The 26,795-nt window shown below is 41.4% G+C and overlaps 3 protein-coding genes across 3 annotated transcripts; 2 read left to right on the forward strand and 1 right to left on the reverse strand.

Moving 5' to 3' along the window:
• Nucleotides 1-231: 231 nt before the first annotated feature.
• Nucleotides 232-6,600, forward strand: hacl1 (2-hydroxyacyl-CoA lyase 1). Its single transcript, XM_070835292.1, has 17 exons — nt 232-429; nt 659-763; nt 864-904; nt 992-1,072; nt 1,185-1,257; nt 1,330-1,407; nt 1,543-1,637; nt 2,037-2,149; nt 2,284-2,419; nt 2,898-3,003; nt 3,159-3,242; nt 3,406-3,507; nt 3,669-3,823; nt 4,417-4,575; nt 4,667-4,774; nt 4,892-5,078; nt 6,367-6,600. The coding sequence occupies exons 1-17, from the start codon at nt 379-381 to the stop codon at nt 6,397-6,399; spliced, it is 1,707 nt and encodes a 568-aa protein (XP_070691393.1). The 5' UTR covers nt 232-378; the 3' UTR covers nt 6,400-6,600.
• Nucleotides 6,601-7,586: 986 nt separating this feature from the next.
• Nucleotides 7,587-16,708, forward strand: colq (collagen-like tail subunit (single strand of homotrimer) of asymmetric acetylcholinesterase). Its single transcript, XM_070835149.1, has 17 exons — nt 7,587-7,765; nt 8,392-8,501; nt 8,846-8,953; nt 9,766-9,810; nt 9,974-10,000; nt 10,875-10,946; nt 11,213-11,275; nt 11,366-11,392; nt 11,506-11,550; nt 11,881-11,916; nt 12,020-12,100; nt 12,435-12,531; nt 13,428-13,558; nt 14,036-14,155; nt 14,261-14,402; nt 14,509-14,611; nt 14,710-16,708. Exons 1-17 carry the CDS (start codon nt 7,669-7,671, stop codon nt 14,777-14,779), a joined length of 1,374 nt encoding a protein of 457 aa, XP_070691250.1. The 5' UTR covers nt 7,587-7,668; the 3' UTR covers nt 14,780-16,708.
• Nucleotides 16,709-17,980: 1,272 nt separating this feature from the next.
• On the reverse strand, nt 17,981-26,685 carry plekha8 (pleckstrin homology domain containing, family A (phosphoinositide binding specific) member 8). Its single transcript, XM_070835702.1, has 13 exons — nt 26,561-26,685; nt 25,980-26,096; nt 25,705-25,860; nt 25,458-25,579; nt 25,041-25,199; nt 24,904-24,944; nt 24,534-24,652; nt 22,903-23,245; nt 21,945-22,030; nt 20,750-20,808; nt 20,156-20,357; nt 20,010-20,071; nt 17,981-19,929 (listed from the first exon to the last, which is right to left on the reverse strand). Exons 1-13 carry the CDS (start codon nt 26,598-26,600, stop codon nt 19,732-19,734), a joined length of 1,704 nt encoding a protein of 567 aa, XP_070691803.1. The 5' UTR covers nt 26,601-26,685; the 3' UTR covers nt 17,981-19,731.
• Nucleotides 26,686-26,795: the final 110 nt, after the last annotated feature.

Below are 26,795 nucleotides of genomic sequence, written 5' to 3' on the forward strand. Positions count from 1 at the left end.
GGTAGAATTAAGGTCAGAGATACATAATAAATAACAAGGGATTCAACACATTTTCTTAAATCCTATAAAAGGTCATTATTTTCTAATTTGCCTATTTCTTTTTAAACTAATGAGTAAATAGTATAATGGTGACTGCAGTCAGCCTTCAACAGGAAGAGTTATGATAATATTGTATGAGGTCACGCGTAGTGGCTCCCGTGATTGGCTTAGAACCCGGAAGTGCGAGGAAGTGGTAGATGGAGGATGGCAGCAAACAAAAGTCCGTAAGTTTTGCGTGGGGCTGATAGTTGGAGCAATTTCTGACGGGTTGGTGTCACCTGTGGCTCTGCAGGCCCCACCACAGAGTAATAGACCGTCTGTAACAACCTGTGGACCGACATGGACGAAGTGACAGGAGCTCAGCTGATTGCGGAGTCTCTAAAAACTCAGGTAAGATCGTTTAAAAAACACAAACAGTGCGGATATATATGAAGTATGCTAACCTGTAAGTAATTTAACCAGCTGTGTCTGTGTCTGTACTGACCTATAATGTCACCACGCAACGGCTGCAGAAAGTGTGTCAAAGTTCAAGGTCCGCGCTGTCAAATTAAGACTTTTCATACAGCATGTACACACATTACGGTGTCTGTCTGTTAAAGAGCAAGTTCTGTCCCTGCAGAAAGTGGAATACATGTTTGGGATAGTCGGTGTTCCTGTCATTGAAGTGGCCATGGCTGCTCAGGCTGCAGGGATCAAATATGTGGGAATGCGCAACGAACAAGCGGTAAAAAAAAAAAAAAAAAAAAACATTAGTTATTATTCTACTGCACTTGAAATAAAATAGAATGATATTTTAATGTGCAGTCAACTCTGTCACTCCACAGGCATGCTATGCAGCATCTGCCGTCGGATACCTCACTGGGAGGTAAGACATATACAACTGAATGTGAGTATATAAGTGTGTCACTTTGTATCTCACATGCTGATGTCTCCTGTGCCAATCTGGATCCAGACCGGGTGCCTGCCTGGTGGTGTCTGGCCCAGGACTCATTCATGCTCTGGGTGGAATGGCCAACGCCAACATGAACTGCTGGTATGACTGAACAAACTCATGCTGCTTTCACTCGGCTGGCAGTGTGTGCAGTTTACCTGTGGGCCTTGGTCATATTTATATCGTTTATTAACTGTGTGCTGCCTTTGCACAGGCCGGTGGTTGTTATTGGAGGGTCCTCAGATCAAAACCAAGAAACAGCAGGAGCCTTTCAGGAGTTTCCTCAGGTAACGCACGTCTTCAGGTGGATTTCTGCCTGTCTGTGCTTCATTAAATTGTCATTTTTCATTTGTTGGTAGGTGGAAGCATGTCGCCTTTATAGCAAGTTCTCTGCTAGACCCAGCAGTCTGGAAGTCATCCCTTCAGTCATAGAGAAGGTAATATAGCAGATTATTGTTACATTGTCTGTTTGACCCTTGCAAGGCTTGTCTCCTTTATCAAAGCAGACTAGATAAGATATTTTGTATAGCTGGATGATGATTTTGAATTTCATTGTGTTTGTTTGCTCACAGGCAGTTCGCACAAGCATGTATGGGCGTCCAGGTGCTTGCTATGTGGATATTGCAGGGGACATGGTCAACGCTAAAGCGAACAGGAGCAATGTCAGGTTTGCTGCCATTTTAGACAACTTTATTAATCCTGAAGGGAAATTGCAGCAGCAATGTGATACAAAACATGCAAACAAGTCAGGTGACAAAAACCTACAATTAAAAGGCCAAACTATATACAATAATGTTATATACAATAATGTTAACTCAAAATATGTACTAAATACACTGTGTACAATGACATTAATATGCTGTGATGTAAAATATGCATCAGTGCAAGTGATTTACAGTAGATATTGCAAAAGCTGTGCGGTAAGGTTTACAAATCTCCTTAGATTAAATGCACATCTACTGTAAAGTTATAGTGCAGTTAAGGATCACCTTATTTTTTTTTGACATGGTATCACTCATGTGATTCCAGGTGTGTGGACATTCAAAGAAGTGTGTTTCTCCTGCAGAGTTGTGTCCTGTTGTCCAACTCCACCAGTGAGTTTGGCTGACCACGCTGCAGTCACTGAAGCCATCTCTGTCTTGAAAGCAGCAAAAAGACCCTTAGTCATCATTGGCAAAGGTAACATCAAAAGAAACATCTGCACTGAGTTTTGGAATTACAGCATTAACGCTACAAACCACATTTTCCCTCCATCATCTCTGAGTAATTCATTAGATGAATAATGATGATATGAGTATTGTTTTGCCAAACAGGAGCAGCCTATGGCCGAGCAGAAAGGGCTCTGAGGGAGTTTGTGGAAATGAGCGGTCTGCCCTTTCTGCCCACGCCCATGGGAAAAGGGGTGCTACCTGATGATCACCGCAACTGTGTGGCTGCTGCCCGCTCCAGGTCAGACTCCCTTTCATTACATATGAAGGAAACATCCAGAGCCTCCGTAACTTATTGATGAGTATACATCACATAACATCTCTTTATGTAATGTGTTTTACTACATCATCTATATAAATACTCTACAGGTTTTAAGTGTTAACATAAAAATGTTGGCTAGGATTTTAAGACAAAAACTACAACATTTAACAAAAAAGATGTTTTCATGTGTTTTCATTGCAGTGATATAAGTCAAACAGCATTTTAGTCTCAATCTACTAATCTGTGTCTGAGTGTCAGAGAATAAGAGCTGCTCCCTCTCATGGCTATATTATCATAGATAAGTTTATCTAATATGGTTTATTCTGTGTATACACTAAACTATTGTGTTAAGTAAAATTAGAACCAGACATAGTATTCAATTTGTGTTTTGTTTTTCCCCTTTTGTCTTAACTGTTGCCCGTCCTCCTCCTCCTCCTCCATTGTTTCTATTACCAAGAGCTCTTCTCCAGGCTGATGTTGTGCTTCTGCTTGGAGCCAGACTGAATTGGATCCTGCATTTTGGTCTGCCACCTAGATTTGACCCTGATGTCAAGATCATCCAGGTATACAAATGACCAAGCCAAGAGTTCCTCACTCAAAAGCCAATGGTGTATTTATGGACCAATTTCAGCATTGGTGTAAATACTAGTTTATGCGTTTCATTGTTACTAAACATGTTGTGCTGTAAAAGCTTAACACAACTGTGCTCTATATGCAGGTTGACCTTTGTGCTGAGGAGATGGGGAACAATGTGAGACCTTCTGTCGCTCTCCTGGGAGACATCAATGCTATCGTCACTCAGGTGACTGCAACAAACAAACTCTCACATTTTTTAATCTCTCTCCTTGTGGGCTTCTGTATTAATATCATGCTGAGCATTAAAGATATACTATAAAAGAACAGCTCATGTGTTTGTTTGTAGAACGTGATTATATCTTTGATTCATTGTTTGTTTGCTTTTTCAGCTCTCGGAGTGCGTCCGTAAAGATGGATGGAAATATCCCACTGATACAAAGTGGTGGAGCACACTGAAGGACAAAATTGCTGCTAATGCAAAAATATCAAAGGTGGGCTTGGCCTCACTTTTGAAAAGCATGTGTTATGCTACTCTGTGTCACATGCTAATGACATTAATTTGCTATGATTATGTATTTGATCAATTTAGATGCTGTAAATGATGTCATTATTCATGCATTTTTATTATTTTTTGCCCTTTTTCTATCCACAGGCACTCGCTCTTCAGTCAGCAGTGCCCATGAACTACTACACAGTGTTTCATCACGTTTCCCAGCTGCTGCCACAAGACTGTATCATTGTCAGCGAGGGTGCAAACACTATGGACATAGGACGCACTATGCTGAACAACTACCTACCTCGACACAGGCAAGGCAGTCTCAGTGAAGCAGCACATAAAGGAGCACTTTTCACTTGTGTTAAGTGTTCACCCCAGTTCACTGTTCATGTTTTAAAACACAACTTCAGTAAAAATGCATATTCTATAAGGGGATTTATAGAAAGGAGCACAAGCCCTGGAGCTACAGCTAACAGGCAGCAAAATGTGGGAGGAAACACATAGATGTTTTAAGCTAAAACCTTGCGTATGTGTTCATGCCTGTCCCCAAATGCTCTATGAGTTTGGCTATAGCAGACAGGCATGGGAGGTTTGTTGTAGCCCTTCCAGAGGTAAAGAATCTCACAGCCTGGGATGCAATCAAGGCAGGGGAGTGTAAATGGCAAGAGAAAATGCTGAGAAATATTGAAGTCCAAAGTTGATTTAAAAAAAACATCTGGGTAACATTCTTTGAGTGATACCCACAATACTGATACCCACTGCAAAATTATCCTTGTAGAAATGACCTGCAAAAAATATTAAAAAAAAAACAATCCTCTGTTGACAAATGGTTTGACTGTGTTTGACTAAGGTAAGCTTGTCAGTCTTTAGTAAATTGCTGTTAGCTAATCCTGACGATGTGCAGGTTGGATGCTGGTACATTTGGAACGATGGGTGTAGGCCTCGGTTTTGCCATAGCAGCAGCAGCTGTGGAGAGGAGCGAGAATAAGGGCCAAAGGATAGTCTGTGTGGAGGGAGACAGTGCCTTTGGATTTTCAGGCATGGAAGTTGAAACCATGTGCAGGTGGGTTGGTAGCCTCCCTTTCTATACAATATACACACTTCACCCCTGCTGCTATGTAACTATACATTGTGTGTGTTTTTTTTTCTAACAGGTATAATCTACCTGTGGTCATCATTGTGGTCAATAACAATGGTATTTACAGTGGAGTGGATCCTGAGACTTGGAAAGAAATGGCAAAGATGGGAGATCTGACCTCTATGTGAGTCACACATCATTGGATAAATCATCGTCATGAAACATTTAATATGACTGTTTCCTACATGCAATCAGCTGTGATTTAATGAAAGGCATCTTACATCATCATGTTGCTTGGCAGAGCCCCTCCTGTGACCCTCCTACCTGAGGCACGCTATGATGAGGTCATGACGGCGTTCGGAGGTCGAGGGTACCTGGTGAGGACGGTGGAGGAGCTGCGCAGTGCTTTACAGCTTAGCTTGAGTGACTGGGAGAGGCCGAGTCTCCTAAATGTGCTTATCGATCCGTCCTCCGACAGGAAACAGCAGGTAAATCTGACATGTTGGGAAAGTGTAGAGTCATCACGGTCATCCTGAGAAGGTCAGGACAAAATGAAAGAATCCTCTGGAGTTTTATTGTGGATTTGCTGTTCATTTGAATTGCATGTTTGGCTGAGATAACAGGACATCCTCAGCATCAGTCCTGTGGAAATGCCACGCCCCCTGGTGGCGCTGTGATGCCACTTCTCTGCTGCTTTAATACTGTTAAACTTCTATATATCTGCTTTTCTACAAATGCCCGAAACTAGGAGGCTGCGACTTAGTCTGTAAAAGGTGACATTTGAATTTCTAAAAGGTCCCCATTCACAAGGGGACATGGAACCTCCTCAGATACATGTTGAGGGTTTCCTGTCTGTTGTGGGTACAGATACAGGTGAAATCTGGCATAAGGCTGCCGAAATCCATAATTTATAAATACTTTTGCAGACTTCCAGACACTCAGGATTAAAGAGAGTGTCAAGAACTTGGCATTGGTCATTACAATTAAGATCTTCTGTCTCATCTCATACCACGTTTCGCCCCCTTTGGGACTCAGCGACTTTGTAGACATGATTTGATGACACTGAGCACTTCAGACACATGAGGGTATATATGACCAAAGGCTGCAACCTGGATTCTGCCCCTGAATTTTATTAAATTTTTTTAACCTGCTGCCCCTCAGGTAGTAGAACAGAAAGGAGACGGACAATGACCTGAATGACATCGACAGTCGCAGCAGCAAAGCCGGGCCTGGTTTAAAAGCAGCAGCGTTTCGGCTCATGACTAGTGTAGAACAACAAACAGCTTGGTGTTTACTCGCCTCCAGCCTCATCCTTGTAGAGCTACGTAACCGACATGCCTTACTGAGCAGTAATCCATACACTCCAGGTGCACCGCAGAACTGTTGTATTCCACTCACAATCCCTCCACCTCACACCAACCTGACCTTTCTATTTCAGAGTCCCCATAATTAGAAAGCATGGCCCTCTGTGTTTATGTTGAATGTATCCACGCAACCCTTTGCAGACATGTTTGAAGGTTGTATTGAGCGCTGTATCCATGGTGCTGAGCTCCATGGTTTTGCACTCTGTGACCAGCGGAAAGACTTTTTTGACATGTACTAGTCTCATCTTTTGCCCCCTGACTGTGATCCACATTCAGGTTTAAAGATGGGATAATGGATGAAGAAGAACTATTTTGTTTTTGAGTGTGGGGAATTAATGGACTCAATGTTACATAAAATAGCTCTATAATCTACAGAGGATTAATATAAATGCTGTGTTGTCTGTATTTGCAGGAGTTCCCTTGGCTCACGCGCTCCAATTTATAGGCTGAAAGAGGAATCTGCTTTTTCCTCTGTCCAGAAAATGTATCAGAACAGCAGTGACAGTTTTCCTCTGGAAACTCAACCTGGGAAAATTTAAAGCTGTTTTTGTTTTTGCTGATTGTTTCCATGAAATAACAGAATATTTTTTATTGATTCTTACTACACAGTAGTATTAAAAAATGATTAAAATGATTAATACAACAATAAAACCGTTTTACATATACAATGATTCAATGCATCATCTTTTTTCCTATATGTCAAATCGGTGTTTCTTTTTTTCATATAATAAAATTAAAAGGTAGGTAAATAATTAGCATGCAGTATGTGGCTCCTTACACTATTAAAAAAATGGGACTGTGAAAATGGACTCAAAACAGAAACAGTTCTGTCCGTGCTTTTTAAGTTTTCGTATGTACATACATAAATTTACACCCTCCTCTGATTTCACACCTTGTCAGGGACATCTTAAAACAAGTGGAAAGAGGATTCCTAGCAAGTGACAATTTTATGCAATATCTAGGCCTACATACACATTTTTTTTATTTTAATGCAAAGAAAGCTTAGAAAATAGTGCATAGTGTGACATTTTTCTCTATTAGATTAATGTTTTGTATTGGTTTATATCAAATTGAAGGACTTCTCTTGCAAACCTAAATGATGCAGGATTCCTTTCACTTGTGCTCATGATACTCGTATCACTACAAGAGATACAGTTGTCTTTTTTTTTTTTTTTTTTTTTACAGCTCTCACATCCCTCAGAGAGCCTCTGTACAAATGCAGACACTTCATTTTGAGGGAGAGACTGAGCAATAAAACCAATTTTGTATTGAGTAAATGGACACCCCCATGCACAGGGGAATGCATTAAAAAGAACTAATAAATGCAGACAAACAGAAGATGTTTGAAAGTTGTCTGAGGATGCACAAATGACAGGGATCTCTTTTCTCCACTGTGGGTTGGCCACGATAAGTCTCTCTGTGAGAGGAGTGGAAACAACAAAAGGCACCCCCTGCAGTAGTAGAGATCTAATATTGGCACCCGAAGCAGCTGGCGGGCTGTCTCCTGTAATTTTAGCGCACACTGATGCAGAGGAAAGATTTAATGGGCATTGGTCGGCGTACCCTCTTCTGAGGGCGTAAAGGAGACAGAGCAGAGCGAGCAGAGAGGGAGGGGAGCAGAGGGAGAGGACAGTGAGGAGAGAGGGAGAGAGGAAGGCAGCGTGTGAGGGCTGCTGTGGTTCAGAAATAAAGTCAGGCAACTATCTGGAGCAGCATGACTCTCCTAACACTTGGACTGTATCTGCCACTGTGGTTTTGTTATGGCCTGGCTCAATCCTCTTTTGTGGACAGCTTTATTCCATTCCCAGCAGGTAAGAGTATTGTAATCCTGAGCCTGTATGTGTGTGTTTGTGTATGTGTGTGTAGTGTACAGTACATACAGTACTATGCATGCACAGGTGTTGAGAGAGTAGGGTGGTAAAAGCATGGCTACTAGATGGCTAGTTTTAGGCTTCATTTTGAGCTTATTATCTTTGGAAAATATGCTTGTTTCTTGTTTTCATGTCACCCATGAGCCAGACTGGAAATACCTATAAATAGCAAGACCAGCTCCAGCCCTTCAGTGAGAGGCACAGACACTTCATATCTGTGTCTAGCTCTAGGAACTCTGCTGGACATGTGTCATGATTTGATAGTTTGCACCTGTTTCCCTGTTGCTTATGCTGCTCCTGCATGTTCTAAGCTCTTTGATTTGTCCATTTTCTTTTATTGTAGAATGAGATATTTGTTGCTGATGTGTCACATTATATGTACCTCAGCTGCTCGTGCATGTCCATGTGTTATGAGTTTAAGCGTTACTCTTCTCATTTTGATAAAGAGATCAGGATTCACATTGTTGCAGAAGTCAAGAAAGCACATTAACATGACCTCTTCTGTCGTCTTCTAATTTTGACCCCTGGCCTCATTGTCTGTTGACTTGCATGCACACCTTGCACAGCTCTCAGAACCCAGGAGCAGCAGAAGAGATTCAGCCCATGCTGTTTACTGAGTCCGCCTCCACCCCCACTATTTCCTCCACCCCCTTCACTTTGGCGCCGCCACGCTCATGTGAGTCAAAGTCATGTGACTTTCTATTGTGGAATATCTGACTGTTGATATGTCCTTGGGTGATGTCCAAACTGCCCCACACTTACTGTTTTTTGACCCCTGAGTAAACACGGTTAAAACACTCAGATAGTGGAACACGTTTGCAGGAAGAAATGGCTTAACAAGCTGTGGGTTGTTAATTGGTCAAGAATGTCAAGAACGGGGTGAATATCAGACATAAATGTCTTTGACAAACTTGATCAACACCCTGCTGATCCTAAAGGTGTCTAATATCATGGCATTTTGTAAAGGAAATGCAGAATTTTATTCTTTTACATTTTATTTGTATATGTTTTATTTTACAGAATGAGGGCACTTCAGAACATGGTGATGGGTCAGAGCCGCGCAATGGGGACAAGGGCTCTGCCTGTGCCCGAGGCCCCCCTGGGCCTGCTGGTGTCCCTGGCCTTCAGGTAGGACCCAGATCCTTCCCAAACACAATTATCAATATACTGTAGATGTGGCACCTTGGCATTGTTATTACACCATTCCAACACAACACAGGTGTCACAGTCAGTATAGTTAAATCACACACTGCCTCTGTTTCATGTTGGGTTCTTCGTAGTTTCAAGGTGTTAAGAATTAGAACTCCACCACTATATTCCCCCCCATCTCCTCTCCAACTTGAGAGTTCCTGCAAAGCAGGAGATGGGGATTTCTCTGGCCCATGCAACACAGCAGCCCATTAACGCTCTACATTTAGCTCAGACACAAATAGCCTTTTTCCACTGCCTGCCAGTGCCCCACACATCATTCTCAGAAACCGTCCGAAGAGCTGTCTGCCTGGAAAGGCATACTGGGTCGCGTAAATTCCAGGGATTACCAACACAAGCATGTGTCCGTGTGTTTGTGTACTCCGGTGATGAAAGATATTAAGACGTTTTGGTTCAATAGGTACATGTTAACCCAACCTCCTCCACGGTTAGCCCAGCATTTCATAAGTGAAAAGCAGATTTACCAAATGATTGTTAAAGCTTTGCCTATCTCAGGCTGTTACCGCACTAGCTGGACTGCAGCATTTCAGTTTATCAAAAGGGACCCACAAGGCACTTTTTAAATCAATAGTGGCCACTCAGCCTTTAGCTAATTGAAACTGCAGCTGTAGGCTTCCAGAAGCGGACATGACTTTGTGGTTGGATTCTGTGTACTATAAAAGTAATTTATCTAGATAGGTCTGTGATTCATGAGCACATGCCATATATTTATTGTTTTTAATGTTCATCAGGGTCCACCTGGATTGCCTGGGATAATAGGGCCCAAGGGAGAAAAGGTAAGTTTACTTCCGCATTTATGTGGCTCATTATACATTTTACTCACTCATTATTTTGTAAGCTTAAGTTTAATTGAGCTGTTGCACACTGACTGAACGATGCTTGCAGGAAGTGTATTTAATAACTAATGTCCTTGTCCCCTCCTCCGCATGCTGTTGTCAGGGAGAAATCGGAAGACCTGGGCAAAAGGTGAGAGTCTCCATTAATCACTCCATATTCGCCGCTAAGTGGATTTACTCAAAAATGAGATACAGTGCCTCCGCCTGCTCGCTGGCTGTAACTCAGAGGGCTGCCAGTGCCTGGTTGTGTGCATCAAGAAATTGTGAGCCAGTACAACCTTGACAGGAGCCAGCACAGGCACACTGACAGGATGTAAGGGATGCAGAGCTGCTGAGACGGGCTGTTTTGATGGCAGGGCGAGTTAACATGCAGGTCTCCTCTCACAGAACAGGAACATATTGCATCGAATTGACCCCCTCAAAGGCACCCAGCACCATGGCTCCCCCTCTGATGGCCCTCCCTCTCCGTTAGACAACACACGGCCTTAATGAAAGCTCAGGACACCGTGTTTGATCAGGGCAGGCAGAAGCGAAGTGACCTCCTAAATGATCAGTCGCTGTGGTTGAGTAGTAAAAGCGGCCCAGTGGGAGAGCTTGTCTGGCCGGTGGCCTGACTGAGCAGCTTTGCAGCACTGCAGTGCAATTTAGCTTAGTGCTTCAGCCAGGTCATAAATCATTTTATTTCCCACAAGCACGGGCTCCTGTTCTATATACAGCCCATCATTTAATTAAAGAGAGCAAAGTGACAGGGCTCGTTAAAGTCATTCTCCCCCTACATGTGCAGCAGTGTCTGATAAATACTCTGACTAGCAGGCTGTCAGTTTATGCTGCAAACCCTGCACTTTGTTTTGTTTTTTCATACCTACAAAGCAAACAGGTTGAAGAGGTTCTCATTCTATAAAACATAACTGCTTCTTCAGCCGTGGCAGGAGTTGTTTGATGTGGTATTTCTAGATCCGAGATCTCTGCTGTGGTAATGTGTTAATACTGATGTGTCCTGTCAGGGTCGAACAGGTCCTCCTGGACTTCCTGGGAAGCAGGGACCAGCTGGATGGCCAGGACCAAGCGGGCCCAAAGTGAGTAAGTCAGACCTCATAATGCAGATGATATGATATATAACATGACATGAGACCAGGAAGCGCTATGGTAGTATGGATGAATATTAATTGATTTGTGTTCAGTCCCGTTTGTACAATGCGAACAACCTTTTCTATAGAGATGCTTCAAATATTCCTACACTCATTATTTCTTCTTCTGGTTAGGTTAATATTTGTGTACATTTGTCTACAAAATAAAGTCAAACCACCTTTTGTCTTGTTCTCTCCATTTTCCTCTGTGTCAGGGTGAGAAAGGTGACGCGGGGCTGATGGGTTTGCCTGGAGCCAGAGGACTAATTGGGCCACGGGTATGTTCAACATACAAACCACACTGATCTGGGATGATCTCATCTTCACACTACTTTATTTCATCTTGGATCTTTGATCTTTCATTCTAGGGTTTACCTGGGTATAAAGGGGAAAAGGTATGTGACCACTTTAATAATTATCATTCAGTAGAAATGCAATTGGAGAGAGTGATTGACATCATCTCTGTTCCATCTACACTTAATGAACACACTGTTACCTGCTCCATCAGGGTTCTCGAGGTGATCGTGGCGAGAGCGGAATGAAAGGTGACAAGGTAGGCACAGTGGGCCTTCTTCACAGATGACAGTAGGGAAAGCACAGGTTTAAGTAATCAAATAAATGATGGCTGAATTCCATTTAGCTGCTGTAGATTCAGGGTGCCGGCACTGTGCATGCTGACTCACTGTTATGGCTTACTGGTACACAGCCATCATTAATGCTGATTTTAACACCAGTGCTTTTCCTGCTGTAACGAAATGTCTGCTGTGAAAAAGGCCTGTTATCAGTGGGGTTATTACAAATAAAAGGAGTAGCACAGTAATACATACAGCATATGTTGCATGTAATGAAGTTCATATTATCATTCACTGTTCTGTATCCGCAGGGTGCCATGGGTTTCCCAGGAATGCTTGGACAGAAAGTGAGAAATGCACTCAAACTAGAAGGAGTTTTTAATTATTTCCTGCAAAATTACAACTTTTCCAATCTGACCAAATGTTGACTTGATCTGATTTGTTGTGCAGGGTGAAATGGGTCCAAAAGGAGAACCTGGAATCTCAGGAAACAGAGGACCCACTGGGCGACCGGGTAAAAGAGGCAAGCAGGTGAGGAGCTCGTGGACATGTGACGTTCTGGTTGCACTGTTTTAAAGTACAGTAATAGTACAGCACATGTGGGAGGATGTGCAGGCAAGCTTGAAAAGAAAGAAAGGAGAGAATCACACACATGCATTTTTATTAAAAACAGTATATTTTTGTTGCTTGTATTAAATGATTTATCTTTAAAATATAATTTATGTTGCATGCAAAAATGTTTTTAGTGCACAATGTGTGCCTTTGTACATTGACGATTTGGTATTGTTTTAACCTTTTTATTTAACAATGTGTAAAGACATGCTCTAAATCTGACCACCTTGTGTGTGTTGTGATTGTGTTTCAGGGAGTGAAAGGAGACACTGGCAATGTTGGACCTATGGGACCTGCAGGCCCACAGGGACCAGCAGGCCACCCTGGTCCTCCTGGTTCACCTGCCACAGGTGAGAGCTTATATCAATCAATTAATCTTTATTTATATAGCGCCAATTCATAACAGCGTTATCGCAAGACGCTTTCCATAAAGAGCAGGTCTGGACCAGTTCTTTAATTAAGAGAGAGACCCAATGATTCAGGAATTCAAAATGAAGGATTCACATGAGCAAGCATCTGATATTATATTAGGCAACAGTGGCAGGAAAAACTCCCCTTTAAGTGGAAGAAACCTCGAACAGAACCAGGCTCAGAGGTGGGCAGCTTTCTGCTCCTACATTTTCCAGACTTGAAACTCTTTGAACTCTTTGAACACTGATTTAAAAAAAAACGGCATATTATTTAGTCCACATATGATTTTACCTGCACCAACTTGGAGGTGGTTGGTTTGTGTGTGGCTCTGCACTTTTTCTGTTCTCTGAGTGTGTGAAAAGTTGTGTGAGGGGTAGCAAACACCCTGTCAGCAGAAGGAAGCACACTTTAGACCAGTGTAAGAGGTAACACCGGTAGTCTTATTTAGCTCCGGAGAAACTTTATCTGCTGAGGTGAAACAAGATGCTTTCATCATGACATCATCTGGCTAAAATGGATTCACAGATGGCCAGCCTCCCTACAATCCAGTATTATGTCACCAGATTATTAATGTGACATTTCTTATCTTGATCGGGTTTCCAAGGGAATTAAGTTGATTGTGTTTGCTTCGTGACAGATGAATCAAAGATATGACATTTCGTGACATACGGTATCTATGTCAGCTACTGTAGCCTGGACTCTCAACAACATTCACTAAGCATGAAATGTTCTGTTACTTGGCACTAAACATATTGCTTCTGCCTGCCTTTCTGCCTTTTTTAAAATTATTTGCGTCTTTCTCTATAATATTTCCTTCCTCTCTGTGAATGTTTAGGACTATACATGGTTGGAACAAAGGGCGCACGTGGTCCACCAGGGCCTCCTGGAAAGTGTAGCTGCAGCTCTCTCAGCAGCTCTCCATTTGATGATTATCCTTCCAGAGGAAACTATCTCAGAGTACCAGCGGTGAGGAATTAATAGCCTTGGCAAATGCAAAATGTTATGTGCAGCATTTAGTGGTGTTACTAATCACTTATGGGGCCTAGTACTGAATCATTTGACACATGACAGAAAAACTCAAAATCACAATTAAAATGTTAAGGGTTTTTATCAAAATGTGTTCTATATGACATTAACATTTTCAACATTGTGCAGCAAGATTTTATTTTCCCCTTTTTCTAGAAAGCTTGGGGTCATTGGTTTTTTTTTTTACAAAATCTTTTGAGTTAATTATGTAAAGATAAAAAGTTTTGAAAGATAAAAGCATGCCTACTGGGAGATGGATATTGCTGTCAGAGACATATTGCCTGCTGGGGACATTAAAATTTTGATGCTCAATATCTCATAATTGCACTCCAGCGGAACTTAATCATATAATTCAAAAAGATTGCACTTAATATTAAAAACACGTCAGTACATTTCCTCTCTTTGCCTTCCATTCAGATATTCGTTGTAAGCAATGAGGAAGAACTTGAGCGCCTTCACACAGATAACGCTCTTGCATTCCGCAAAGACCAGAGATCTCTCTATTTCAAAGACATCGATGGCTGGCTACCAATCCAGGTATGACTGCACGCAGCGGAGTCTGATTATTTTATCTTCTTTTACGCACTGTGACTTTTCAAACAGTTTTTCCTTTTTGTTCAAGCTTTTTAAACTCTGTAAAAGACTTTTCCATTCCAGATGATGCCGATGCAGTCCATGGAAAATGCACCTGATGACGAGGGTTACTGTGGTGATGGGATTGTGCAGGTTTCCAACGAGGAAGAGTGTGATGACAGAAACAGAGTTGTCACAGACGGCTGCGTCAGTAAGTCATGTGTCCAGGTTAGGTGGTCTATGATAGTTCCTTAGTTGTACTTTGCTGTGCACATATAACATGACCCCTCTGCCCCTGCTGTATCCCCTTACTACAGAGTGTAAACACGCCTACTGTGGAGACGGATACCGCTATGAGGGGGCTGAGGAGTGTGATGGAAAGGACTTTGGATACCAGACATGTAATTCATATCTTCCAGGGTGAGCACAGTGTACAACTTTATGTTGATAAATACTCTTTGCTGTATGAAAAGCATTTGTGAAACTGACTGAAAGGCTGTTTCTCCTGTCATTTGCAGGTCGTATGGTCACCTCAAATGTACGCCATACTGCGTTATTGACTCCACAAACTGCAAATACTTCACTTGAGGAGGAAGCTGGACAGTGCAGCGGGATCCTTGGTGTGTTATTTGCTTGACACATAACAGGAATATTTTCATGCAAAAAAAAAAAAATGCTCCAAGCAAGAGACTCTGAAGGTAGAGGCAGCCAATGATTCTATGATGAAAGAAAACACACAACATATATATATAACTCCTCTGTATTGCTGCTGAGATGCCGCGTAGCTCCCCGGAGTTATAACCAGTCAGTGGAGGTGAAAACTTTCACCCACACATAGGAAATGCACAGGACAACTGCAGCAACTGCACTCGGTCTTAACAAGCAGGACTTCAGACTGGCCTCCTCACCATGCCCGATTGGACCGGAATCAGCCTCTGGATGCAACAGTTGTGTGACAGCCATGCAGAGACTTAATTAAGTGCCAGTGGGATATGTTGCAGAGGAGCAGTAGCCGGGCCAGAGGCGTATTAATCTTGACCCAGTTACTGTTGAGAAAGAGAGGCAGTAGGACACCCAGAGCCATGGCCTCAGGTATTCTACTGCAGTGTGAATGACAGCGCACAGCGTTTGCATGAGGCTGGGATTACTGAGACCATGACAGCAGCTGTCACTATTCAAGCATGTAACTTATCACTTTACTTATTATTGCCACAACAAGGTTTAGTACTGTGTGGTCTCAATATCACATCAAGACGTTCAGTTGTAAAGGTTAAACCAGGCATATGGTAAGATCAATATGTATTGTCAGGGATGGAGATAGAAGTGGGTATAGTGCATGAATTATGCACTTTGAGACTGTTAAACCAGGAGGCCACACTTCAAAGGCCGACTTGGCTTCATTAGCTTGTGGTGGTACTGTACTTGACAGGGACATTCAGTCTGGACAAGGTTTCATAAATCCAAAAACTTCTCAGGAACCAACAGGTAATGTAGCTCCACGCAGCACCTCTCACAGACATCCTCCACTACTCTCTTTGTAAATTATATGGCAGTGACTGTACGCTGAAGCACATAGGTAACTCAAACTAGAGCTTTAAAGTATTGACAGTGCGCAGTCCTCTAGGTACGATCGAGGTTTTTTTTCCCCCCGTGCTTCAGTGAGAAATGAAATATGCTGTACGTGAAGGCTTGAAACTGTTATGTTCTTAATTTTCTCACTGCACGGGAAAGGCTGGACTAGTCTGTAGCTGCTAAAGGGGGAGGAATTTCAATTCCAGTCTGTTCTATGGTCATTACTGTATTTACTCTAATACCTCTTTATCCAGTCTTTCTGTCTTACAGTATATACAGCAACAGTGAAACTCAACAGTAAACTTAACAGTGTAGATGTAGTCTGCTGTGTGTCGGGCACCAATGGTGAAAATGACTTTGACGATATAAGCTGACAATTTCCATAAGCTACTGTATGAGTCGCAGTGCCAAGGGAGACCTTTTCTCAGCCATACTTAGATGTAGTCAGGTGTTCTAAAGTGATTCTACTGTAAAAGCAATTGAAAGATAAAGACTGTTACTATATTGTCTCCGCATGCTTGTGATACCATCCTAATGAGTGTGAAACGCTTCCACTTTGTCAAACATTGTTTTGTAAATCATTGCATTCATCAGCATAGCAGGTGTCTTAAGAATTATCAGTCTTGCTCTGCCCAGAGTGTTGCTAAGTACTGTATGTATGACACACCTTATGTGATAGTGATGAACTGTGCCATGCACAAAGCTGAAATACCTTTTGGAAACTGTGTTGAATGTTCCGTCTGTGGCCCGAGCTGCTGTGCTGCATCCTGTACTGTGTATGCACAACAATGCCGAAGCATAACATGCATGTGGTAACGTACTGTAAGGCTTTATGAAATATAGTATGCACTGTGACTGGGATAGTGAAAGTTCATTTTGTTTCAATATTCTGATATGATTTATACAGTAGTTGTGGATACTTTTAAAAAAAGAAATGAAAATAAAACAGGAATTTAAATCATTAAAAGCTTTTCACTCTGCCTGACACGCATCTTTAAACTTTAGTCAGGGGTTTGTCAGCAGCTCTTGTTCCTGTCGTGAGCGAGTGGTGACAGTGATTGGGCGCTGTGCAAAAAGCCAGCAGGCAGTGATAGAGGGTGATATTGATGTTCTTTCAGAGCACTCACTGTTTACAAAAAAAAAAGCAGATATCTATCAAGTGGAAAAAAGATGCTGTCAGCAGCTGTATCCAGAGTGCTGCGTTAGACTATATGGTAAACAGACCACACAGTGAACTCTGGCTGTTTTCTCAGACATGGCAATGGGTTTCTTGGCTTTTCATTCTGTCTCGATGAAGCCACCTCAGTGCTGAGTCTGTGCCTGGAGATGTGGCACAGCGATACAAGTTGGGCACGGGCAGCCAGCCAGTGTTGCAGCAGAGATGTTTGAGGCTGGAATCGACCGTGTAACTCTATTAGCATGCCGTATTTCTTTTTCTAAATCACATCAGGACAATTTGTCTGCTGCGATGCCAGAGTAAAAGCTTACCTTGGCGAATTTATCCCATCATGTGCATTCCCCTGACCAGGCCAATCAGATTTGTACCACAGATGTCTCAGTACAGCACTAAATGTTGCTGGAGATGCAGAGGCCAACCTGATTCTACTGCTCTGAAATAAAAAGATCTGCTGTGCACACAGAAGAACCCCCCAAATGGAGTTAAGGAACAGTTCTCTCAGGTACATATTAATTCCTGAACTAAATGCCCTTTGTCATCAACATTTTATTTGATTGATTTTCCCTCTCTCAAAGACTTAAACTTGTAGGAAGCAGGATCTATTTTGAACTCTCACGGCTATTAAACTGATGCAAAGGAGGCCACAGAGACAGGAAGCAGGCAGGGACCCAGCTGTTGGCCACAGCCAAGTGAAAATCCCTGACCTATAGACAGGAATGACTGGCATGCCGGGTGCTGTGGTCCTGGCAGAGGACACGCTGGTGCTGCTGCTGCATATGCAAAACACTAATTTAACACAGAGCACAGCTATTTAAGCTCAATGCCACTATTGTTTACACTAACTAGAACACCTATGTAGATCTATCGCTTATTTGTTGATTTATTTGGTTAACGAGTGGAATGCGGAAGAGTGAGGGTCAATAACATACACAACTTGTCTTCTGTACCACCAGTAAAGTCAACAAGGTTGACAGAAAATACTTAATAATCTGACAAAGTGTGAGACAACATATTTGACTACAACAGGACTGGACACACACTGAGACAACTTAGTTATTTATTATGTAAAAATCAAATAGCATCTTATATACAATCATAGAAAAGCCAAATCAAATGTTTGTAATATCACAATAGCATATTTTCAGGATTAACATTGGAATCTATCTGCAACAGGAAATCAACCTATTGCACATTTATGATGTAAACCTGTTGCAAATGACTTTGAATTGAAGAATTACTACTGAATGCATTCAAGAAAGCACAAAAGAAAAAAAGTTAGAATTAAGATAAAAAATACTACATGGCAAGTCTTGGTACAAAAGCCCCATGAGGATGTTCCTGCTCTGCTCAAATGGCTCAGTGAATCTATGGACAAACTCTACCTTGGCTGGGAGTCTTACCACTCTTTTTTTTTTTTTTATTGTTGAATTGACATCATAAAATATTAAGCATGGCTGGTAACAACACTCAGGTATATGTAGGACAGTGCATGGACAAGATGGTGGAAAAAATGCTGCGATCTGTAGAGTTACTGATGGTTACTGTTCATAATTAGCACTGAGATGAGGGAGAAGCAATGTACTTTATCTTTCACAATCTATCCCCTTTAGGATTATTTATTACCTCGGTTAATTCAAAGCCTTGCTCTACCTTCAGTTTTCACTGGCACCTAAGTTACTTAATACATAAAACCATGCAATCAGTAAGCATGCTCTATGGATACAAACGTCCATACATTCACACAAAAGCTGGACTGTCCTGATCCTCATGACATTTGTGTGAACTTCATAACTTAAGAAATAATAAATAGACAATGTGAAAAATGCATACTATGCATAGGTTTGTGCAGAGGATGTCCACATAAATATTCAGCAGTTGTCAGTACTTTAACAGCCACACTGTATTATTTCATTCTTCTGTTTTGTGGTACTGTAGGCAGCAGAGGCTAAAGCCATTCACATGACAGTTCCTTTTTGGTCCCATGGAAAGAAGAGCAATAGCTCATAATATGTTAGCAATGTTAAACAAAATACATTGTCAAACTGCGGGATTTATATTAAAATTTAAGGGAAAGAAACTAAATCAATATCAATATCAATATCAAGACAGTCAGTGCAAGAAGAAAATCTACACTTAACATTAGCCCGGTATGCAATTCCATCACATACTTAAGGCAAATATTGGGCATCATAACAATGTGACCTTGTTTGAGTGAAAATAGTGCTTTGTTTCAAGTTGAAGTATTACCTCATGAATCCAAGGAAACAGGATGATCTTGATTCAAAATGTCTTTGCATTTTGATCAGTTCAATCACAAATCATTTTCCAGGGAAGTCACTGGAGCCAAATCCCGTGTGGTTATGTACTTTAAATCACAGAGTACATAAAAAGCCACAACACAGCCACAAAATGATAACCAGAAATAAAAGCCACCATGAGTCATAACGGTTGGAGGCTGCATAATAAGACTTAAAATCCCTACAATTTCAACGGTCTTTTAAACAAGACTCAGAAACTACTTTTTGCCAGATAACGTCTTAAACGTTAATGCTCGCTTTGCCCCCTGTGGGCTCCTAAATACAGACATTAATACCATCTTCAAACCCTCTACAGAGTTCAACAACCACTGGAAACACCTCACACTGACCCGGGACATACTCACACTATTTTGTACAGTGGATGCACTTTTTTGATGCATCTGGCACCTTCCGTCAGCAGTTAGCCGCTATTCTGCCCCTGCGGTCAGGTTCTGTCCTTCCTTGAACCCTCTGATCATCTCTCTGTTCAAGTTTCACACCACTTCATCAGACTCCAGGTTGTATTCTTCATACAGGGCATCTAGGATGGCCAGCTGCTTCTCCATGGCAGGCAGGTACACCCCCAGGTCCCTGTGCATCCCTTTGGTGAAGCCGCTTTTCAGCTCGTCGTTCTCTCCTGTCACCAATGCAGCTGTGAAACTCTGATAAGACGGGGCGGCTCTCAGTGCCAGCTGGGAAAATAGACGCACGGGACAGTCACACAACAAGAACACAGAGGAGAAAAGTATTGGAAAGAGTGAGAAATACCTACAGCAAATACGCCTCGCACAACCCATCCATGGTACTGGCGAAGGGTCTTTCCATAGGCAGCATCTGGCAATAACAGACAGAATGTGACAAATCTCAACAGTGAACAACTTGTTTATAAATGATGAGAATTGTAGAGATCAGACTCACTCAGTGCTCCCTGGATGTCTTGTTCTCCTGCATTGACCTGCGACAGAAACTCTTTGAGGAACTTCAGGCCTCGTCTGAGCCACAGCAGAGCCTCGGTGGCCGAGTTGCGCACCTGGGCGACATCTGTCTGGACTTCGTGCAGCACGATAGACTGTAGAGTCGGGAAGCTGCCGGAGTCCGACATCAGCTTCTGGTGAATTTTCTATAGGGTTAAGAGACAGCGTGATATAGCGGTGTGAAATGAAAGTAGATCGTGATTCTAGTCTGCCATCATTCCTCCTTTTTTAACAACCACTGACAAAACTCTAAGTGATATAATTTAGCAGCTGTATGTGTTACTTGATCTAATGTGCACTGACAGAACAATAATAAGAGGAGTGATGACTCATATGTCTGATTTTACTCCAGCAGTATTATACACAGCAAATGTCTCCCCGTGGACATATTATATAGTAGATCATAAAGCAGTAATGTTGATTTATCCTGTTTGTCACACTGTTTAGAGCCACTTTTGAAGAACAATTATGTAATTATCTCTTTTGTTTAACTGTGAAATCTGCTTTAAGACAACGCATCAATGAAACACACACGTACCTTGATATTTCCAACAAAATCCATTTTAACTGGTGCAAACACTGTGGACCCCAGCTTGTCTGAGAAGAAAAGACCTGTGATCATTTCTTTGTTGCTTACGAAGAAAAGACTCTCAGTTTTGTGTCCTATTTTAAAAGGCTTTACGATGTTTTGATAGTCAGCGATGAACAATGCAGCTGCATTTATTTTTGTGCATGTGTAACAGGCTCAGAAGAAACTTTCACCGTCTGACAGCCGATTTGACGAGAAAATAATGAAGGCTTGTGACTAGAAGACCTAAAATCATTAGCAATTCTGAAAGATGCTGCATGACGTACAGGATATCAAACACAGACGTCGCTGGTGTCAAGATTTGATGGGAGAGATGTCATTAATTTGAGTTGAAAACAGTTGAGCTTAGCTGGAGGTGAGCATGTTTAATAATTGAAAAGGTCACATCACTTTAAATATGATCCGCAAATCTGTTTTTAAATTTAAAGAGGGCCAGTATAAAAGAATCTTGTTATGACTAATTCAACACTTACATCTCACCTCACTCTCATATTATGTTCAGTATATTCAGGATTTTTGCAGATTATTTTTATTTTCATTATTATTCTGGCCATCTTGCACGTGTGCAAATTGAACAATGTCTATCTGCAAATCTCGATAAAGGACTATGCAGGCATCTTGTGTGTCCATGGTCACTGTTTTTAAACAAGCCACCTGAATATTCTCTCCAAAATTGGCAAAAAAGAAGCGTTTTCCAAGTATTGCAGTTGGTTATAAAGTCGTTACTGTGGCTGTGAGTGTCCACCTTGTCTGTGTGTGGTACACTGCGCAGATGTTCTGTACACACAGACGAGGAGACACGCAGCCACAAGAACATGTAGGCGCTAATGATAAACCTTGTCACACAATAGATCAAAGAATAAACAAAACCCATGACAGACAAACAGGTGCAGAAGGAAATAATGAGGGCATGAAAGGACAGAATGACGAATGAATCCAAGAAAGAAAGCTTCCACCTCATTAAGTACAGACAATGGGAACGACACAGCATGCACAAATGACAAGAAAAATAGTTTGAATATAGACATTTGAGTTTTGCTTATAAAAGCTGTAAAGGGTGAAATCACCACATATGTGGCATCATGACAAAGAGGAGCAGGAGTGGCAGAATATGATGAGGAGAGACGGAAAGTGACCGGCCTACCTAATACAGGCACTATTGCATAGCATGAGTCCAAAAACTCTTGAGTAGGGATACCATTGTCGTCGTCCAGTCTTATATCACTAAATCTAAAAAAAAAGTAGAACAGATTCAAAACAGGAGAAAATATTAGAGTTACGTATGCCATTTCCCTTTTTATTTGATCAAATCCAACAGAAAAAGAAAAGGATACAAACGTCAAAACCAAGCCAGAGAAATTATTCACACAGTGTCATGCAACTCTATGCCTGACAGTACCTGAGACTATTCTGCTACTTCATCTACAACTTAACAGAGTTGTTGTTTTTTTTTTTTTTGCTAGTGTTAAAGCTCTAAAACTGTCCCAACAATCTTAAAAGACCAACTCCAAAAAAATGCAACACTGTGGTCCCCATCTTGTGGTTGAATACTGGTTAAATGAGACAATAACTTACTACATTATAATAACAATATTTTTGTCATATATGAATACTACAGAAGTTATTGCAAACACTATAGTCCATTGTTGAGCAACACTCTTCACGTTTTTTTTTTTTTTTTTAAAAAGAAAGTAAAATATGTTTGAAATACAGAGTGAAACAAAAAAGCTTTACAAACCCAAATATCAGATGAGGGCCTCTCTGTGCCATGTGATCAAGAGAGAACACACTCATATAAAACACTTATCATGACATCTCGAAGTGGATTCAGTTAAAAATGTCCAAACCTGTTATTATATATTATTACTATTATTTACTCTGTGCAACACGGTAATATATAACAGTTAATAACAGTTAATATATTTCCATAAACTAAGTGCAGCAGAAGGGCAGTGCCTCCAAGACAAAAATGACTACATATAGCATAGATTGGTTAATCCTAATACTGTAATAGTGAAATAAGACAGATGATCATACAGTTACTTAATACAGTAACTAATGAGTCCTAAAGGATGTGACTTTCCTGAGTAGCATTGTCATACCTGTGACTCATTGTGCTGAAGAAAGTTTCCACCTGCTCTGTGTCTTCCGACTCTGTTGAATCTCTGGAAGTCTCGCCTTCATGTTGAGCCTCTTCTTGGTCTGTCGAGGCTGCTTCCTGTTGAGGCTGGATGGCGTCCACTTCCTTGTTGTTGCTGTCATCCTCTTGACTTTGGTCCAGTTTGTGCTCTTCCTCAGTCTCCTTTTGCTCATCAGCTTCATTATCCTCATCTACCTCTGATGTTTGGCTGCACTGTTCAATCTCAGAGGTATTCTGGGTAGTGTGTAAAGTAGGATCAACTTGCTCGCCTTGGACTGAGTCGTTACCGTTGGATGCATCAATGTCTGGATGATACAGTGGACAAACAGCAGACATGTACAATGAATGTTATCAGATTGAGGAGCTGAAAACGAACAAGTGAGCAGAATATAGTTTCAGATGAGATGTTGATCCCAGCGTGTCCTGAACTCAGTTTTCATCAGACTGGGTTTAATAAATTGTGAAAGCAGCTCTTTGTTGATTTACACAACTATCATGTAGACTAATCTCTTTATCCAGTGGCAGCGTGTACTGACACAAACCTCATGCTCATCCTTCATGTAGTGCTCCAGTAAAATTATGTGACAAACTTGAAGAGCAGCACTAAATCTTGTTTGGAGTTTTAAGCATTGCAGCACTGACCTCTATGGGTTTAAAGGCAGAACACCCAACATCGCCGATGGGGGTGGTAAGGTGTGATTGGCTTCAGTTGTGACTACACCTAACTGTGATTTACATATCGTTTCGTGCAATGCTGCACAGCATGAGGTCAGAGCCAGCAGCGACTGAAAGATGGCTTCAACAGCAGATTTTAAGCCTGGGTGGAGTTACTCTTTAGAAATCCAATGTTGTCATTACCTCCTCTTTTGTTTTGGTTTGAGGTTTTCGCCTCAGTTACAATCCAAACAAAATGTTCTTTAACTCTCTCGTATCTCCTAGAAGTCTGACAATTTATTTTTATTTAAATCTTGGACTATCAAACATGTTTGCTAAAATAATCCATCTACATTTTCTTAATCTTTTTTGTAACTGTGTTAACTGGAATTGCTGCATCACTAAACGGTGTTAAGTCTTAATGAAAAGTACGTAATATATTCTAATGTAATGTGATGAAAACTATGAACCAAAAGAAATGCTTTATATACATGCATATATACATATATATGCAAGTTACAAATTCCTTTAATGTGCTATATTACATTAGAAATACACGTATTTAATAAAAGTAATCACTACAGGACACCTCGTCAGTAGACTTAAAAATAAGCAATTTATATATAATACACAATTATATATAATTCATCTTACAGTGAGGTAGCATGTGTATTATAGATAAACCAAAACAATAAATAGGAAAATACCGGCCTTATATTCCATCACTAGCAGTAGCTTTCCCTTTTTACTGCTAAGAGAAAAGCAAAAATGTAACTGGACATCCATCGCTGTCTGCTCCCTAAAAGGCAATAATCTATCCACATCAGTTCATATGCACACACAACAACTAGGCTGCTTTTGTTTATGGAATACAGAAAGGATTTTCATGCCCAGGAACTCTGCAGCACTTGAAGTGTGTGACTGAGACACCTGACTTACCTGATGGGGCAACATGGTGTTCTGGTCCGTCTGGCTCATCTGGTCCCTCTGCTCCAGAGTCGAGGCTCTGGATATCATGTGCAATAGTTTCTCCTGAGGTTTCAGCCAGATCTCTCCACCTAGAATGAGTGTGAGTGCACTAATGTTCATTCTGAAACTCATATGAGAAATATGACTGGCAATTGTGTCTTTTGCCACAGAAATGCAAATTAATAACAAAATATTTTCAACATCACAGAAAACATCTGATAGAGCTTGTCATTTTTCACCTCACTTTGCTGAGTGCTACATCTCTGTGACAGTTAGTGATAGGTGGAAAAGCAGTGAAGACAACATAAATACATAATGACAAGGGGAAAAGTGAACCTACTTTTCTCCAAGGTTCTGCTTTAAATGATTGACAGGTTTAATCTGTTGGGAAAAAAGACATGAGGGGATTATAAATGTATAATTAGCTTTGAAAACTAAATGAACTGATTAGACACAGGGGCGGAGAGATAAATGTACCTTCTGAGGTTTGATGGCTGCTACTGGAGGAGATCCTGGTGGACTCTGTGTTACCATATCTGTACTGAAAGTACGATTTGCTATCTGCATGCATTCCTCTAGTGTTTTAAGGAAAGTGGTGCATGTAGACTTCACCATGTTTCCAGTGTCTATGCCTGTCTGAAAAGGGCAAACAAACATACACGTTAAACTTCTCCCTAAATTACCCATAAGTATGTTGTCTGATGACAGCATGCCAAGAAAATCAAATTAAAAAAAATAAATATTAATAACATCCGCTCCCTGTCCATTCTACTAGTATGCGTCAGCACACATCAATTTGAGGTCTTGCTATTTGCAAATGTGCCACCCTATATACTTTTTCACACCAACAGCAGCTTCTCTTATTTCATCGGCTCATCTGAACCTTAACCTTACCTCTGCTGTGTCTTCTTGCTCATCATTCTCCTTGATCCTGTTTACTTGTTGTAGAAGAAGGTCACAGTACAATCTGAGTTCTGACATCTTGGTTTTCAGTGCCTCTGTGTTTTCCTGGAGCTCTGTAGTATAAAACAGCAAATGAGCCAACGCTTTAGTAGACGTTCACAATATTCTATAACAGAATACCAGCTATGTCAGTGTAATCCATGCTATGTCAGATTTGGATGTTAAGGCATTCAAATACCTTTTTCTCTTTTTGTTCGGTTGTCTGTAAGGCAAGCTTTGGCAGTGCCCAGTGCCACCAGCCATTTCTGCCTCTCAGCTGCATTGATGGCTCTGAGGTAAAAGTACTGCTCTCCTGGTATGGTCAGGTCAACTCGTGTGGAGTCAGAGGAATGGACTAGTGAAACACAGCAGCAAACAAGGTGACATGCACGTCAGGGCTACATCCAAAACGCAGAAGAAACCTACTCATACACACTGAAACAGAGGACACAGGACAGAGTGATCCATACGCACCTTGGATTTCACAAACTGAAATTTTAATGCTGCCCTTGCAACCTTTCCAGGCATCTTCTTGAGAGTCGTAGTAAGACAAAGTTCCCCCATCAAGCACAAACCAACGAGGTTGCCAACCTGAAAAAATGCATTTAGCATTGAATTTTTAGATCGTGTCTGTAACGTTGCTGTCTCATAGGGCAGCTTCAACACTGGACAGAAAACAAGTTTATCCAGCTTCACAAACTTGGAAAGAGTTAACCCTTGCGTTGTGTTAGCAACAGCTAATCAGTTGTTAAATCAGATTATAACGTTAAGGGCAGATGGTAGCAACTACCTCAATTAGCAAGCGCGACCTGCCAAGACCTCATAAATAAGGCTAAAACAGCTAACGCAGCAGAGTCAATGATAATATAGTAAACTCAAAGTGGAGCATGAGCCCCGATAGTTGAAAGCTAGCTGTAGTTAGCATTAGCTTGCCCGCTGCCTGTTAACATTATCTCAAACTCAACACAACTATGCTACGATGTTGTCATGCTAGCTAGCTGCCGTAAAATGAGCACTGTAACGGAAAACACCCAACGACTGCGGGTTTAACTTACCGCTTATGTAGTTGGTCCATTTATACAGTATTCCTTCCATTGTATAATTATGTGTTTTTGCCGTTCATTACTTGTTTATCATAACAAGAAATGATGCACAGCTGATTGCGGCGACTCCATCGGGCCCCGAGTGTGATTAGTGTAGTCACGTCGTCCGCTTTAGGGCTTTACATCTCAGCTACGTAGAAAAAAGTGCGCAAACTCTGTCGTGAATCGAGCTCCATCACGGGAGGAG

This window comes from Pempheris klunzingeri, chromosome 8 (genome assembly GCF_042242105.1).
Source record: "Pempheris klunzingeri isolate RE-2024b chromosome 8, fPemKlu1.hap1, whole genome shotgun sequence".
NCBI lineage: Eukaryota > Metazoa > Chordata > Actinopteri > Acropomatiformes > Pempheridae > Pempheris > Pempheris klunzingeri.